Genomic DNA, 15391 nt, shown 5'->3' with positions numbered 1-15391 from the left:
GTGTTTCTAAAATCCCCTATGGGAAAAAATGAATGGTGAAAAAAATGATTGGAACCATTTCCTTGTTGGACCGCTAGGCTTTATGGGTATTATGACTCATACTGTGGTACTATATTGGCAGGTCAGCTAAGTCTAAGACCCCCACTTCGACGTAGGCCTCCTCAGTGTGTAAGCCCTCAGATCTCCACTCCCAGTCCTGGAATCGAGCGTGGACTTTTAGAAGCAGCTCGTCAACATAACTGACCCTGACATTTCATTTGTTAGTATGAGCTCAGCATACTGTTTAGATTTCGGTTGTGTTTCACCAGCCCCCCTTGGAGCGAAAACAAGTCACACTGATGTCATTGAGCTTTATAGAGCATGGATAAATACACATGTGCTCAGGGTCACATTCTTATGACAACATCTTCAAAGGCAGCAGCAGATTACTAACCATACTGTGTCCTGAAACAAGTGCCATCTGTAACTGCAGTGTAACTGTTAAAGCTTCAGATTTCACCAACTGCGTAGTTTGTTGCGATTGGCAAATATGATGACGTGCATTTTCCAGGGTCTCAATACCGCCATGCAGGGAAACGTCAGTGTTGGGCTTTTCTTCATGATGTACAAATATACTTCACCATCTAAGAGTGTACTGTATGTCAACTGATTCAATTTGGTCAGAAACATCTGGCTGTCATAACATCCAAAGAATCACATTTGGAAAGTCAGTGAGAGCAAGTATTCGTAAGTAGCCGAATCGGAGTGTTCTCAATGTGCATTGTAATGATGTCAAAACAATGGGAAATGAGTGATTGTGAGTGTCTCAGAGTCCTAGAGGAATTTCTGTCCGTGTATCAAGGCGTATTACCGATTGGCACCAATAGGTACAATTCAAGTGTTGAGTCCTGGCCAAGGGAAAACAGTCATGTATAACTGCCATCTTTAGCGCAGCACACACGGTGCAGTTTGACAAGTAATTCATCTACAGGAAAGACACACTTTATGTAACTGTGTGGACGCGTGAACCTTAGGTGACCATTTTTGCACATCCAAAGCCAAAACCACAGATGACCAAATGTCAGACGTAATCATAATTTGTCATGCATTATCAGGCAAATAATGAGGGTTAATTCGATCGTTTAAAAAAAGAAAACGCTGTTTTCTTTCATTTCAGTATCAGTCCATCAATATGCAGAGAATTAGCTGTCGTGGTGCTCATTCTAGAGTTCTACTTGACGTTTTTTATCCCAGTCTTACTGTCAAGGAGAGGCTCCTTCACTAGAGATATTGGACTCTGCTTTGAAGATTTCTGTCTGACGTATACATTTACTCATCTCCATTCAGATCCCACCACTGCCACCAACGAGGCCGGGCCTTGTCACACTTACCACCGCTGGGCTGACTGTGGCTCTGCTGCTGGCTCTGCAGGGGGAGAATGTACTCCGACTGGGACAGCAGCTGCTGACTGGCCAGCACCGAGGGGCTGCGCGGAGGCTTCTCAATGTCATTGGTGGAGGGCGCGGCCACGGGGATGTGGCAGAACTTGCCGGTGAAGGTTGGCGGGCAGAGGCAGCGGTCCTTCTGGATGCAGACCCCTCCGTTCTGACACAACATGGGGCACAGGACTGGAGGAGAAACAGAGGAAGGGAGGGAGGGAAACAGAACGGCTCTGTAAACTCTGACCGCAGTGAGGGAGAAACATGGAGTCCAAGACATCAACAACCGAAATTGAACTCCGGCACTGAGAGAAACAATAACCATATTGTTTGATGTCCTGTAGTGATTTCCAAGGTTCAGTTACCATTAGGGCCAAGAGTTCCTGCCTGTTGTCGTTCAAATGTAACAATACAAACTCACGATTCAGATCCTCATTACAAAACAAAGGGCGGGGTCGAACACTTTTACGCCCACCTGGCCAACCAAGAAAAACAAGGGGAAACATCCAACACGTGTCCCTGTGACATGTACAATTGATAGACAGTTTGGACACACTGTAAACAGTTTTTCCCCCATTTTTATCACAATGAATGGAAAACAAGTGAAGACAAGCAGCACTCTGATGAAAACCATGCCTCTGCTTACTCTGTCCACCACCACATGCTTTCCATATCACATGGCTGTGCTGTATTAATGCTCATGATAATAATAATAATAATAATAATAATAATAACATTGGAAAACGTGGCCCTGGCCCATGCCCAAGTCCATGGAAATTAATTGACCATGGCACTGCAGCTAGACAGAGAGTGAGAGAGAGTGAGAGAGAGAGAAAGAGAGAGATGCCTGGCAGTTAGCTGAACAGAATTATCTTTCCAGCATCTATAATCAGTCCATTATGCATCTCCTTGGCCAACTGTCTGTCCATCGTACACTGGGCCAGAAGGATCAACTCAACCTCGTAAGTAAACAATATCTGACGCAGTATGACAGAGGGAGGGAGGGGTGAGAGAGTGAAGGGGAGGAGAAAGAGAGTGAGCAAGTGAGCGAGCGAGAGAGAAAGAGACAAATATGAATGCACTGATTAACCTACTTGTGTGACTTTCTATCCATATTGTCACTGGGTAGAACACAAACCTGCTCTCTCTTAAACCTCTACAGGATCGGTGGGTCCCCCACGGGACGGTTTAGCTAACGTGTGCTAATGTGATTAGCATGACGTTGTAAGTAACAAGAACATTTCCCAGGACATTTTTAATATGGGCAGAAAGCTTAAATTCTTGTTAATCTAACTGCACTGTCAATTTACAGTAACTATTACGGTGAAATAATACCATGCTAATGTTTGAGGAGAGTGCACAGTTTTGTACCTGAAAATGTATATAAAAAAAACTATTCGGCACACTTGGGCAGACTTGATACAACATTTTGAACAGTAATGCAAAGGTTCATTGGATCAGTCTAAAACTTTGCACATGGACTGCTGCCATTTCGTGGCCAAAATCTAAAATGCACCTAGACTCCTAAGTCTTGATGATGGAGAAAAAAATATAGAAAACGCATGTTTTTTTTCTTTGTATTATCTTTTACCCGATCTAATGTGTTATATTATCCTACATTAATTTCACATTTCCACAAACTTCAAAGTGTTTTCTTTCAAATGGTATCAAGAACATGCATATCCTTGACTCAGCTTCAGGAAGTTAGATTTGAATATGTCATTTTAGGCCAAAATTGAAAAAAAAAGTGTTAGATCCTTAAGAGTACACTCTTTGCGTTTGTGTTCTGTGGTAATTTACCACTCAAATGAGCCTGCAATCAAGACAGAGAGTTCAGCTAAAGCTGTTTCCTCTGAGGTGAACATCTCATCAGAGTGGTTTGGAGAGGATACTGTAAAACACAACTATTGGACTGTATGAGGTCCCGACAGTCACACTGATTATAGGCCTTCACCTTTCCCAGAGCCTTTCGGAACCTGGAAAGACGACGGCAGCTGAAGGCTGTCCAAAGTACACACTGATCCATCATTTTGAGTGTTCTTCCTTTCCCTAGGGGTGGCACAGAATTGATTTTCCGTCTGAATACGAAGTCCTCTGGGCTCCAGTGAGTGTGTCAGCGTCGGGGTAACTACCGTACAGGTCTCTTTTCTCAGTTTCTGTCATGCTCTTGCCCATTGTTCCAGAGGCCATGGCGAGGAACAGGAAAAAGGTTGGTGTTTTTGTCAGGAAAAGGCTTTTTACAAGAGGAATTTACAGTACAGTGGCTTAGGAGTTCTCTAGGTTCCTATCGCAGAGAGCCTGTGTCCGGCTTCCGGGGCTAGAGCAGCAGCGTTCTGCTGTGTGGAGTAGGTTTCCGGTGGAGAAATCATGAGTTGAGCATATGCAGTGTATCAGTGTGTGTATTCCCAACTGTGGCGTAGCCGTGGTGATGAGGTCATGTGCAGTATGCAAACTGAGAAGGTGACCTAATTGTTTGCTCCGAGTCGGATGTGTGCGTCCCTCCAGATGCAACGGACCATCCACCAGATTTTACACAGGGAGAGGAGAAATTAGGTATAGAGATCAAGAAAGACAGAGAGAGAGAGAGAGATCAAGAAAGACAGAGAGAGAGAGAGAGATCAAGAAAGACAGAAAGAGAGAGAGCGAAAGAGAGAGAGAGAAAGAGAGCGAAAGAGAGAGAGAGAGAAAGAGAGCGAAAGAGAGAGCGAGAGAGTGAAAGAGAAAGAGAGACGAAGAACAGACAAAACAAGACAGGCAGAGCGAGGGACCGAATGGGTAACGAGAGAGGCAGAAAGACAGAGTGAGAGAAAGACAGAAAGAGAGAGGGGAGGGTGCAGGTTGCCTGGCGACTCATCCTGAATTGAATTCCGCTGCTCTATCAATCGCTCCACCCATGAGTCTGAACCTACCATCCTAGACGTCGTTTGTGCTCATGTCAAAATGACGTGATTCCTGATTCATGTAGACCAGCTCTGGTCCAACCCATCGGTTTCTGGGACCAATCAGAACGGTTTGAATGTGTTCGCATTCGAGAAGTCGTTGGGGAGGAAGCAAACCTGATTCATTGTGGAGAAGAAATGTTAGTGGGCGTGGCGTTTGGCCAGAGCAGTGTGGATGGGTAACCAGACAAAGGTGCAGGTGCCTCCCATGAAAAACAGTGATGCAGCTACCCAGTTCCTCTCAGGCCCTCCATGAGACCCACGATGTCAGCCCTCTCTTCTCAAAGAAGATCCCTACCCTTTCACTGCACTCATATCCATGTAATGCAGTACATCTCTCAGGCCAGTGTGGAACAACAGCTTTATCACACCATGTAGAGCTTAAGTTTTCACCAGAGGCTGTTTAATTGGTGTTTAGAGGCACATTACCTGTCTAAATGATGGTGGGACACCAGTGGAACCCCGTGAAATCACTTCCTGTCTCCCCAGGCTTTACAGCTAGGCCTTGGAGGATGCTGTATGTACTTCAAGGCTGACCTCCCTGGAAAGAATAATAAATTGTGTGTGTGTGTGTGTGTGTGTGTGTGTGTGTGTGTGTGTGTGTGTGTGTGTGTGTAGGGAGATGTTTTGAGGCAACTCAAAGAAACATGCCATTTGGGCTCCCTATTTGTATGCATGAGAAGGCAGGTTCAGCTGGACATAGTTTCCACATCCTGAACAGAGATGCTTAACCCATGATGTCCTCATGCACACCCGGCCTGTACCCTTAGCAAGTCAACCCCGAATACTCCTCAGTGTGGGCGAGGAAGATACATTACAGCAGAGAGCTGAAGAGTATTTATCAGGTGAATGCAGAATTAATACCAGCAATGCAACTTGACTCAAACAAAGCAGTTGGCAATTTGGAATCAAATCAAAGTTTATTCATCAAAGGACACAGAGTAGTGTGCACGGTACAATGAAAAGCTTACATGCAACTAGACTCACTGTAGTGTTTCATCTAGTTTGCCTCAGTGCAGCTGGCAATCAGCATGAGATCACGAGGTCCAACTGCAACAATAAAACGAATCATAATGGCAGTTATCCCAAACCACCCCAGATCAACTTTGCCACAGCACCTCGCTTTGAATAGCAGTTTGGTCTCTCTTTGAACGGTTAAATATGCACTGAGATATTCACATTTTGGGCTCTGTTGGCCACTTCTGCCTGACCAGGCATTTTTTCACATGTCTGTGATAGAGGGCATCGACTGGGTCATAGCCAATAGGACCAGAGAGAGAGAGAGACTATACTGTACGTATGGCAAGAGAAAACAATAGTGTAATTTACACACGTGTACAGTGGAGCACTGTCTACTGTCTGTCTAATTTAACATGCATGGTGCTAGAGGAGAATGAGACCATTGTTCCTGGTCTGTCTGTTTCATGCTACCCCACCTGACATGTTACCGGCCACTAACATGGTATGTGTGCATGGGGGGGGGTGGTCTTGTTTGTACGTAAGTGTGACTTCGCGCTGACATCATTCAGTCTAGGAACAAGCCTATAAACCAGACGTGTGGTAAGCGGCCAAAAGGGGAGGTGACTTTCCCTGAGCCCGTTTATACAAGATATGGGGTATTACTCATTACTCAGGTGATGGGAAAACAAACAACTGGGTTGGCAGCTATTTAAAGCTTAGCAACTCTGGGTTATTATGAATGAATGCAATGTTCAAAGTTGACTGTAGACATAGGCCTACATGTGGAAACATGCCTACAGCACGCACGACTCCGAGGCCATCGTTAAGTTTGCCAATGACACAACGATAGTAGGCCAGATTGATCACCGACAACGAGACAGCCTATAGGGAGGTCAGAGGCCTGGCTATTGTGGTGCTGGGACAACAGCCTCTCCCTCAACATCAGCAAGTTAAAGCAGCTTATCGTGGACTACAGGAGATGGAGGGGCCGAATACGCCCTCATTCACATCGACGGCGCTGTAGTGGTGCGGGTCGAGAGCTTCAAGTTCCTCAGTGTCCACATCACAAAGGACCTATCATGGTCCAAACACACCAACACAGTTGTGAAGAGGGCACAACAACGACTCTTCCACCTCAGGAGGCTGAAAATATTTGGCATCGGCCCTCAGATCCTCAAAAGGTTCTACAGCTGCGCCATTGAGAGCATCTTGACTGGCTGCATCACCGCTTGGTATGGTAACTGCTGGGCATTCGACCACAAGGCGCTACAGAGGGTAGTGGGTATGGCCCAGTACACCACTGGGGCCAAACTTCCTGCCATCCAGGACCTCTGTACCAGGTGGTGTCAGAGGAAGGCCCTAGAAATTGCCAAAGACTCCAGCCAAACAAGTCATAGACAGTTTTCTCTGCTACCACACGGCAAGCGGTACCGGCGCGCCAAGTCTGGGAACAAAAGGCTCCTGAATAGTTTCTAACCCCAAGTCATAAGACTGCTGAACAGTTAATCAAATGCCTACCCTGGCTATTTACATTAGCTAGGTTTCCATCCAATAGGCGACAGATTTGAATGATAATATTCTAAAATCCTAATTGAAAACAATATGCACATTTTCCCACCAGAGATGTGTTTCCATCAAATGTACTTTTTGCAGATAAAAGGCTGTACGTGATGACGTAGTGCACGTAAAAATACATTTTGCGGTTAAATTCACAAGTACTTAAAAAAAAAAGTTACGAGTTTCTGTGCATTTTCAACTCTACTGATGGTTTTCTCACAAAGAATGCTGAGCGCTATCGGCACGCTGTTGGCTAGAGCGCACGTATAGCCTACATGATGAGATTATTATGGACAAAAGAACGAGATCATTTTTATTTGTCAAACGACAGCCAAGCGTCATCATCATGTCACCAGAATAAGACCCTCGATATTTACTGGAAAGGAGCATCAAGCTCATCACCGAGCACGTTCACCACCCTGTGAAGTTCATCCTCATTTATTTCATCCGTTGCCGGATAAATTGCATGCTTTCCCGACATAGTGGGAGGACCACACGATATGTCATTGTGTGACTCCAAGTTTACTTCGATGTTATATAATCTAGGTAATTCAAGAGCCATCTTCAAGGCAGTCATCTTAAACATGACATCACATGGTCATCTTGTGCATTCATTCCCACCCCCTCTAAACCAGAGGTTGTTATATAAATGATGTGATGATGGCAACAAGCGGGCACCGATGGACATAATGCTATTACAGGAAACACGAGGCTGTGATTAGCTTCATATGCCATGCTATGTCGTCGTCTTAGGTCTCTCTTTGTGTTGTGGTGTCTCTCTTGTCGTGACGTGTGTTTTGTCCTATCCTTTTTAAAATGTTTATTTTTATTTTTTTATCCCGAGTGGCACAGCGGTCTAAGACACAGCATCTCAGTGCAAGAGGGGTCACTGCAGTACCTAGTTCAAATCCGGGCTTCATCACATCTGGCCATGATTGGGAGTCCCATAGGGCGGCGCACAATTGGCTTAGCGTCGTTCGGGATTGGCCGTCATTGTAAATAAGAATTTGTTCTTAACTGATTTTCCTAGTTAAATAAAGGTTAAATAAAATACAAATAAATAAATAGAAAATCCCAGCCCCTGTCCCCGCAGGAGGCCTTTTGCCTTTTTGTAGGCCGTCATTGTAAATAATAATTTGTTCTTAATTAACTGACTTACCTAGTTAAATAAAAAGTTCAACAAATCAATAAAAATAAAAATATGCAACGTCCCTAGTTGTGTCCGTCCATCATTTCCAAACATTATGCAACTAACTCCTCTCATCTTAACTATCAAACATCTACAAGGCCCCCGTGTAGGGTTAAGGCACTCTGGCTCAGAACATAAAACAAAGGCTTGTTCAGAAACTATGAGGAAGTACAATCATTCTGGCCCAGCGTATCAAAATGCAGACAAAAACACACAATCTCTCGGATTAGTCAGACACGAGGCAGCCGTGGTCTGGTCACTGAAATGTAGTTTTATTACTGAACAAATGCAGCTAATCTCCACTTAATCCCAGGATGGATTTGGAGTCTTGTGTCGGTCTGTCTTAACGTCTCAGTCTAGGAGGCAGTGAGTGTGTAAAGAAGTTGCACCCACGAATTACAGAAGTGATTAGCGCAGGATTACAACAAACTGGGCAACAAGAGGAAGGGTGAATACATAGAGGCTAAGAGAGAGAGAGAGAGAGAGAGAGAGATGGTGGTGAAAGAGCAAGAGAGAGATGGTGAGAGAGAGAGATGGTGAGAGAGGGATGGTGAGAGAGAGAGATGGTGAGAGAGAGAGATGGTGGTGAAAGAGCAAGAGAGAGATGGTGAGAGAGAGAGATGGTGAGAGAGAGAGATGGTGAGAGAGGGATGGTGAGAGAGAGAGATAAAGAGATAAAGAGAGATAGTGAGAGAGAAAGGGGAGGGGCGGTAAAGATACCACTTTATTTCCTCCCCTGTATTTTCTTTCTGCCACGGAGCGTGAATATAACCCTGCATGTGTTTTAAGACCTCATGATATATCTCCTCCGTGCACCTGCATGTTGAGGGCAGTGATATACAGTAGGAGACTGGGCTTGGTGTTAAGTGTGAGAGCAGTGATATACAGTAGGAGACTGAGCTTGTGCGTCTTCTTGACACTCAGCAACAACAAACAGAGAATCGGCTGAATCCAGCTGGCCTGCAAAACTCTTCATCTCATGTCTTCTCTGGCTTGCCCAGAGTCTCAATGTGGATCGCTAGAGGCACACTTCACTAACCTCCGTCAAAATGACTTGAAGGGAAAGTCTGATATGGAATGTATACTGAACTAAAATATAAACACAACAGGTAAAGTGTTGGTCCCATGAAATAAAAGATCTCAGAAATGTTCCATACGCACAAAAAGGTGATTTCTCTCAAATTTGGTGAACAAATTTGTTTACATCCCTATTAGTAAGCATTTCTCCTTTGCCAAGATAATCCATCCGCCTGACACATGTGGCATATCAAGAAGCTGATTAAAACAGCGTGAACATTACACAGGTGCACCTTGTGCTGGGGAGAATAAAAGGCCACTCTAAAATGTGCAGTTGTGTCACACAACAATACCACATCCAATTTTGATGGAGCATGCAATTGGCATGAGGAGTGTCCACCAGAACTTTTGTCAGAGAATTTAATGTTCATATCTCTACCATGAGCAGCCTCCAACGTCATTTTAGAGAATTTGGCAGTACATCCAACTGGCCTCACAACCTCAGACCAAGTGTAGCCACGCCAGCCCAGGACCGCCACATCCGGCTTCTTCACCTGCGGCTCGTCTGAGACCAGTCACTTGGAAAGCTATGGGCAAGCATAAGCTATAGACAACGAACACAATTGCATTTTAACGATGGCAATTTGAATGCACAGAGATACCGTGACAAGATCCTGAGGCCCATTATCGTACCATTCATCATGACAATGCACAGTCCCATGTCGCAAGAATCTGTACACAATTCCTGGAAGCTGAGAATGTCTCAGTTCTTCCATGGCCTGCATACTCACCAGACATGTCACCCATTGGGCATGTTTGGGATGCTCTGGATTGACATGTACAACAGCGTGTTCCAGTTCCCACCAATATCCATCAACTTCGCACAGCTATTGAAGAGGAGTGGGACAACATTCCACAGGCCACAATCAACTGCCTGATCAACTTTATGCAAAAGAGATGTCTCGCGCTGCATTAGGAAAATGGTGGTCACACCAAATACTGACTGTTTTTTTGGTCCACGCCCCTACCTTTTTTAAGGTATCTGTGACCAACAGTTGCATATCTGTTTTCCCAGTCATGTAAAATCTATAGATTAGGGCCTAATGAATTTATTTAAATTGACTGATTTCCATATATGAACTGGACCGCAGTCAAATCTTTCAATTGCTGCATGTTGCATTTATATATTTGTTCAGTGTAATTTCTATGGATATATGGACCATTCTCATTAAAGAAAACAAGTCATAATGTTTCATGGATGGTCTGAGACCAGATAGCGGAGAGCTCTCTGTCTGTCTCGCCCATGCAGATGGCAACACTATTAATATGGCAACAGACAGAATACATGCAAAGAACATGCAAAGAACAAATTATTCACTGTCATAAGATCACATACAAACACACACAGTCTGAGAGGAGACAGAGATTCCCTGGCATGTAGAATGGATCCATCAAAGAGTACATTAACCCTGATGTTTGGTCATACATTCTTCAAGATGCTGGAAGGGAGATAATCTTTCTGTTTTTGCCTATCCCCCCCCCCCCCCCCCCCACACACACACACACACACACGTCACTATTTGAGGTGGATCTCATGTAAGGATGGGCTCTGAGCCTTGGTAAATATACAGTGTATGCACATGTCTGGATGGTCGCCTCTCAAGACGGTGTGAATACCTGATAAGGAGGCCAGCAGAGCCAAGGGGCTACTCTATCATCCCTCCAACCTGTCCACATTTAAGGTCTAACCCATACCATTCTCCCAAACCGGTCTCCACCACCGACCTAAAAACCACAGTGATGCTACAAACACACCTCCAGCTCATCAGTCCCAGTGGCTTACCCCTAATGTCAATCTGTCTGGACCCCAGGGTGGGAGGTCTCAGTGACTCCTCTGGCTACTTATGGCTATGAGAGACTACAGTATACTGCACGCTTACAGAGAGAGATGGTAAACAGAGGTAAGAAATGAGATAACGTAAGAAACTTACAGACTCTGAAGCCCGGTCCCAGCGCAGCCCGGTCCCCCTGTTCACTGATGTAGAGGGCGGTCACATTGCCCTGCTCGCAGAAGTTGGTGCAGCGTCCCTGGGTGCAGCGCACCTTGCAGACAGTCGGGGTGAAGAGCACCTTGATGCGCTCAGCTCCTCTCCTTCCTGCCCCTGCTGCCGTTCCTCCTCGGTGGCCGGCGGTCTGGTTTCTGGCTGGAAGGGGGAAGAAGACGAAGCAGAGATAGAGCAGCGGTAGGAGCCTGAACCTGGGTCTGAGCTGGAGCATGGTGCCGTCCGATTACTGCCGATGCATCCCACGGAGAAGAGGCACCACAGAGGTCCAGGAAGAAGAGCTGCCGCGTAACGGCAGGAAGAGGTGTGAGAGAAGGCCAGTGAACTCCACGCTTACTCTTACGCTTTGTTCAATCACACTCTCTCTTGCAACTGGCGCAGGACGAGGAGGGAAAGGAAGAAAGAGAGAGGAAAAAAATAACAGACCCAGTGCTTCCTTTCCTTTTTTTCCTAAACACACCAACCAAAGAAATGAAGAACCTTGACGAGAGAAGCACCAAGTGTGTTTTTTTTTAAGCTTGCTTAGTGCCTGTCCACTTATTTGGAAGCAGTATAGCGAGAATACTCTGGTCGAGCCTCCAAACACAATGTTTATAAGGGATCCAATCTATCACCCTGTACTGTTAACTCTCCACTGCAGCCCCTAACCATGTCTCTGTGCCCTGCCGTTATGCTGTAACTGTAATCTGTTTTGTTTCCCCCCCTTTTCCTTATACTCCCCCTCCCCCCTCTAGTTTCATAACATGGACCGTCCTGTCATCTGAGGAATAGACCACAAGGAGGGCGGGGAGGGGGGGGTTCGGGGGGGGGCAAGGTTTGAGTTTCAGGTCCTCGCTGGCATTGTAAACTGTGGTGGTGAGTCATCTCTCTCTCTCTCTCTCTCTCTCTCTGCTCATAAGGCAAGGGGGAAGAGGAGGGAAATTATTTTCCTTTCGCTACGCATTTTCTGAGATGTCATTTCACAAGCCCCGCAGGCTCTTCTGTGACTTACACAATGTGCATTAAACCTGTTGCCTTACCGAGCCAGCTCATGCCCGAGCAACGTGCCATCCACGTTGCATCCACGTTGCACTGGCTCACATCACTCTTACCGCTCTAAGCACTTGGACCTGTAGGCCATCTAGGGTGAAATCACATCACTTTCACTACCTGAGAAAACTATAGGAGACAAATGTTAAAGAATCCTTTTATGGTCATTCATGAATATAAACCCCGGAATATAAACCCCGGGAAAAAAGGAGGTTGATGGAAACACCTCATTATTTAGCTAGGAAAGGAATGGTAAAGAATGGAAAATATAAAACCAATTGACAAAGAAATTCATTGTCATGTCAAAAAGTTATTAGCTAAAACTGTATGGTCGTTAGATTTACAAACATGACGTGTTCTTTATGTTCACTTATGATTAACCCCGAAACAAAGCTAAGCAGAAATTCCTTGTCGAGTTTGGAAGACCAACAGCTGCGTTGGACTGGGCTCAAACACAGGTGCCCCATTACAGACCATATCTCCAGTTTCACCAGTATTACTACATCAGTATAAAACCTGGAAGACCTGTGAGGACAGCGAGCGAGGCACGCGCCAGTCCACTTCACAAAGGCCCTAGGTCACATCAAAGGCTTGGTAAGGTTAAGTACTGAAAGAATTATGTTTGACTTTAAGCTTATACGGGTCATCAACAAATCTGGGAGAATGACGTAATATAGCTCATGGGAATGGACCAAACTAGAACCCAGAGAGAACTGGTAGCCTAGTGGTTAGAGGGTTGGGCCAGTAACTGAAAGGTTGCTGATTTGAATCCTTGAGATTGTGTCGACGTGACCTTGAGCAAGGCACTTTACCCTAATTGCTCCTGTATGTCGCTCTGGAGAAGAGCGTCTGCTATAAAACAAACTACAGGTACACTGGTACTGTGGTCATCCCTTATATGAAGTGTCTGAACCACCTGTGGAGGCACTGCACCACTGGTCTGATCCACACCTGTAGCTCAACGTGGTGCGTCATTCTGGGCCAGGACTTGGAGGCTGGGAGGTGGGATACACTGCCAGAAAGAGAGAGAGAGGGGAGGGCCTTGGTGTAGGCTAGGACACACAGTAAATTACCATGCTACCGCTGGGACGTGCCGTCTGGGTCTGGACTGTGGGTTCCTGTCTTGCTGGGGGAGGAGGAGGAGGTATTGGTGTCTGCTCAGGACAGGTGTTCACAATGTTTTATAGTACGGGTCAATGAGGTCACAGCAGATTGTTTTGCCTCCTTTTTGAGTGTTTTATTAGGGATATTAGCCAGTGGAAAAACTGTAGTCCAATTAGCATTCACTTATAACTTTTCAAATACTGCCATAAAAATGCTCCAAGGCTAGTATTTTCTAGCTATACAGTACCAGTCAAAAGTTTGGACACACCTACTCATTCAAGGGTTTTTCTTTATTTTTACTATTTTCTACATTGTAGAATAATAGTGGACATCAAAACTATGAAATGACACATATGGAATCAAGTAGTAAACAAAAGAAAGTGTTAAACAATTCAAAATATATTTTGGATTTTAGATTCTTCAAAGTAGCCACCTTTTGCCTTGATGACAGCTTTGCACACTCTTGAAATTCTCTCAACCAGCTTCACCTGGAATGCTTTTCCAACAGTCTTAAAGGAGTTTCAACATATGCTGAGCACTTGTTGGCTGCTTTTCCTTATCCCAAACCATCTCAATTGTGTGGAGGTCAGGTGATTGCGGAGGCTAAGTCATCTGATGCAGCACTCAACCACTCTCCTTCTTGATCAAATAGCCCTTACACAGCCTGGAGGTGTGTTTTGGGTCATTGTCCAAACCAGATGGGATGGCGTTTCGCAGCAGAATGCTATGGTAGCCATGCTGGTTAAGTGTGCCTTGAATTCTAAATAAAACACTGACATTGTTACCAGCAAAGCACCCACACACGATCACACCTCCTCATCCATGATTCGCGATGGTAACCACACATGCAGAGATCATCCGTTCACCTACTCTGTCTCTCACAAAGACATGGCGGTTGGAACCAAAAATCTCACATTTGGACTGAACAGACCAAAGGACAGATTTCCACCGCTCTAATGTTAATTGCTCGTGTTTCTTGGCACAAGCAAGTCTCTTCTTCTTCTAATTGGTGTCCTTTAGTAGTGTTTTTTTTGCAGCAATTTGACCATGAAGGCCTGATTCACACAGTCTCCTCTGAACAGTTGATGTTGAGATGTGTCTGTTACTTGAACTCTGTGAAGCATTTATTTGAGCTGCAATTTCTGAGGCTGGTAACTCTAATGAACATATCCTCTGCGGCAGAGGTAACTCTGGGTCTTCCTTTCCTGTGGCCCTCATGAGAGCCAGTTTCATCATAGCGATTGATGTTTTTTGCAACTTTCAAAGTTCTTTACATTTTCCGGATTGACTGACCTTCATGTCTTAAAAGTAATAATGGACTTTTCTCTTTGCTTATTTGTGCTGTTCTTGCCATAATATTTGTACATGTTTTAAATGTTTTATTTCACCTTTATTTAACCAGGTAGGCTAGTTGAGAACAAGTTCTCATTTACAACTGCGACCTGGCCAAGATAAAGCATAGCAGTGTGAACAGACAACAACACAGAGTTACACATGGAGTAAACAATAAACAAGTCAATAACACAGTAGAAAAAGAAAGAAAAAAAAGAGTCTATATACATTGTGTGCAAAAGGCATGAGGAGGTAGGCGAATAATTACAATTTAGCAGATTAACACTGGAGTGATAAATGGTCAGATGGTCATGTGCAGGTAGAGATGCTGGTGTGCAAAAGAGCAGAGAAGTAAATAAATAAAAACAGTATGGGGATGAGGTAGGTAAATTGGGTGGGCTATTTACCGATGGACTATGTACAGCTGCAGCGATCGGTTAGCTGCTCAGATAGCAGATGTTAAAGTTGGTGAGGGAGATAAAAGTCTCCAACTTCAACGATTTTTGAAATTCGTTCCAGTCACAGGCAGCAGAGAACTGGAAGGAAAGGTGGCCAAATGAGGTGTTGGCTTTAGGGATGATCAGTGAGATACACCTGCTGGAGCGCGTGCTACGGGTGGGTGTTGCCATCGTGACCAGTGAACTGAGAGAAGGCGGAGCTTTACCTAGCATGGACTTGAAGATGACCTGTACCCAAAGGACATCCAGCCAACTTGACACAACTGTGGGAAGCATTGGAGTCAACATGAGCCAGCATCTCTGTGGAACGCTTTCAACACCTTGT

The 15391-nt window shown here is 45.0% G+C and overlaps 1 protein-coding gene across 3 annotated transcripts in view; it reads right to left on the bottom strand.

Annotated features, from left to right (window-relative positions):
• Positions 1-15391, bottom strand: part of LOC109905457 (latent-transforming growth factor beta-binding protein 4) — a 73687-nt gene that overhangs the window by 36786 nt on the left and 21510 nt on the right. For 2 of the 3 annotated variants that reach the window (XM_020502835.2, XM_031790489.1), the window contains exons 5-6: positions 11072-11284; positions 1371-1607 (exon numbers count right to left, since the gene is read on the bottom strand). In XM_020502835.2, the coding sequence (XP_020358424.2) occupies positions 1371-1607; positions 11072-11284 (450 nt within the window). The remainder of the gene's footprint in view (positions 1-1370; positions 1608-11071; positions 11285-15391) is intronic. The other variant, XM_031790490.1, reaches the window with a different exon arrangement.

The sequence above is a fragment of the Oncorhynchus kisutch genome, linkage group LG15, assembly GCF_002021735.2.
Source record: "Oncorhynchus kisutch isolate 150728-3 linkage group LG15, Okis_V2, whole genome shotgun sequence".
NCBI lineage: Eukaryota > Metazoa > Chordata > Actinopteri > Salmoniformes > Salmonidae > Oncorhynchus > Oncorhynchus kisutch.
Note: the sequence above shows the minus strand (reverse complement) of the source record. Positions and strands in the feature narration are given on the sequence as shown.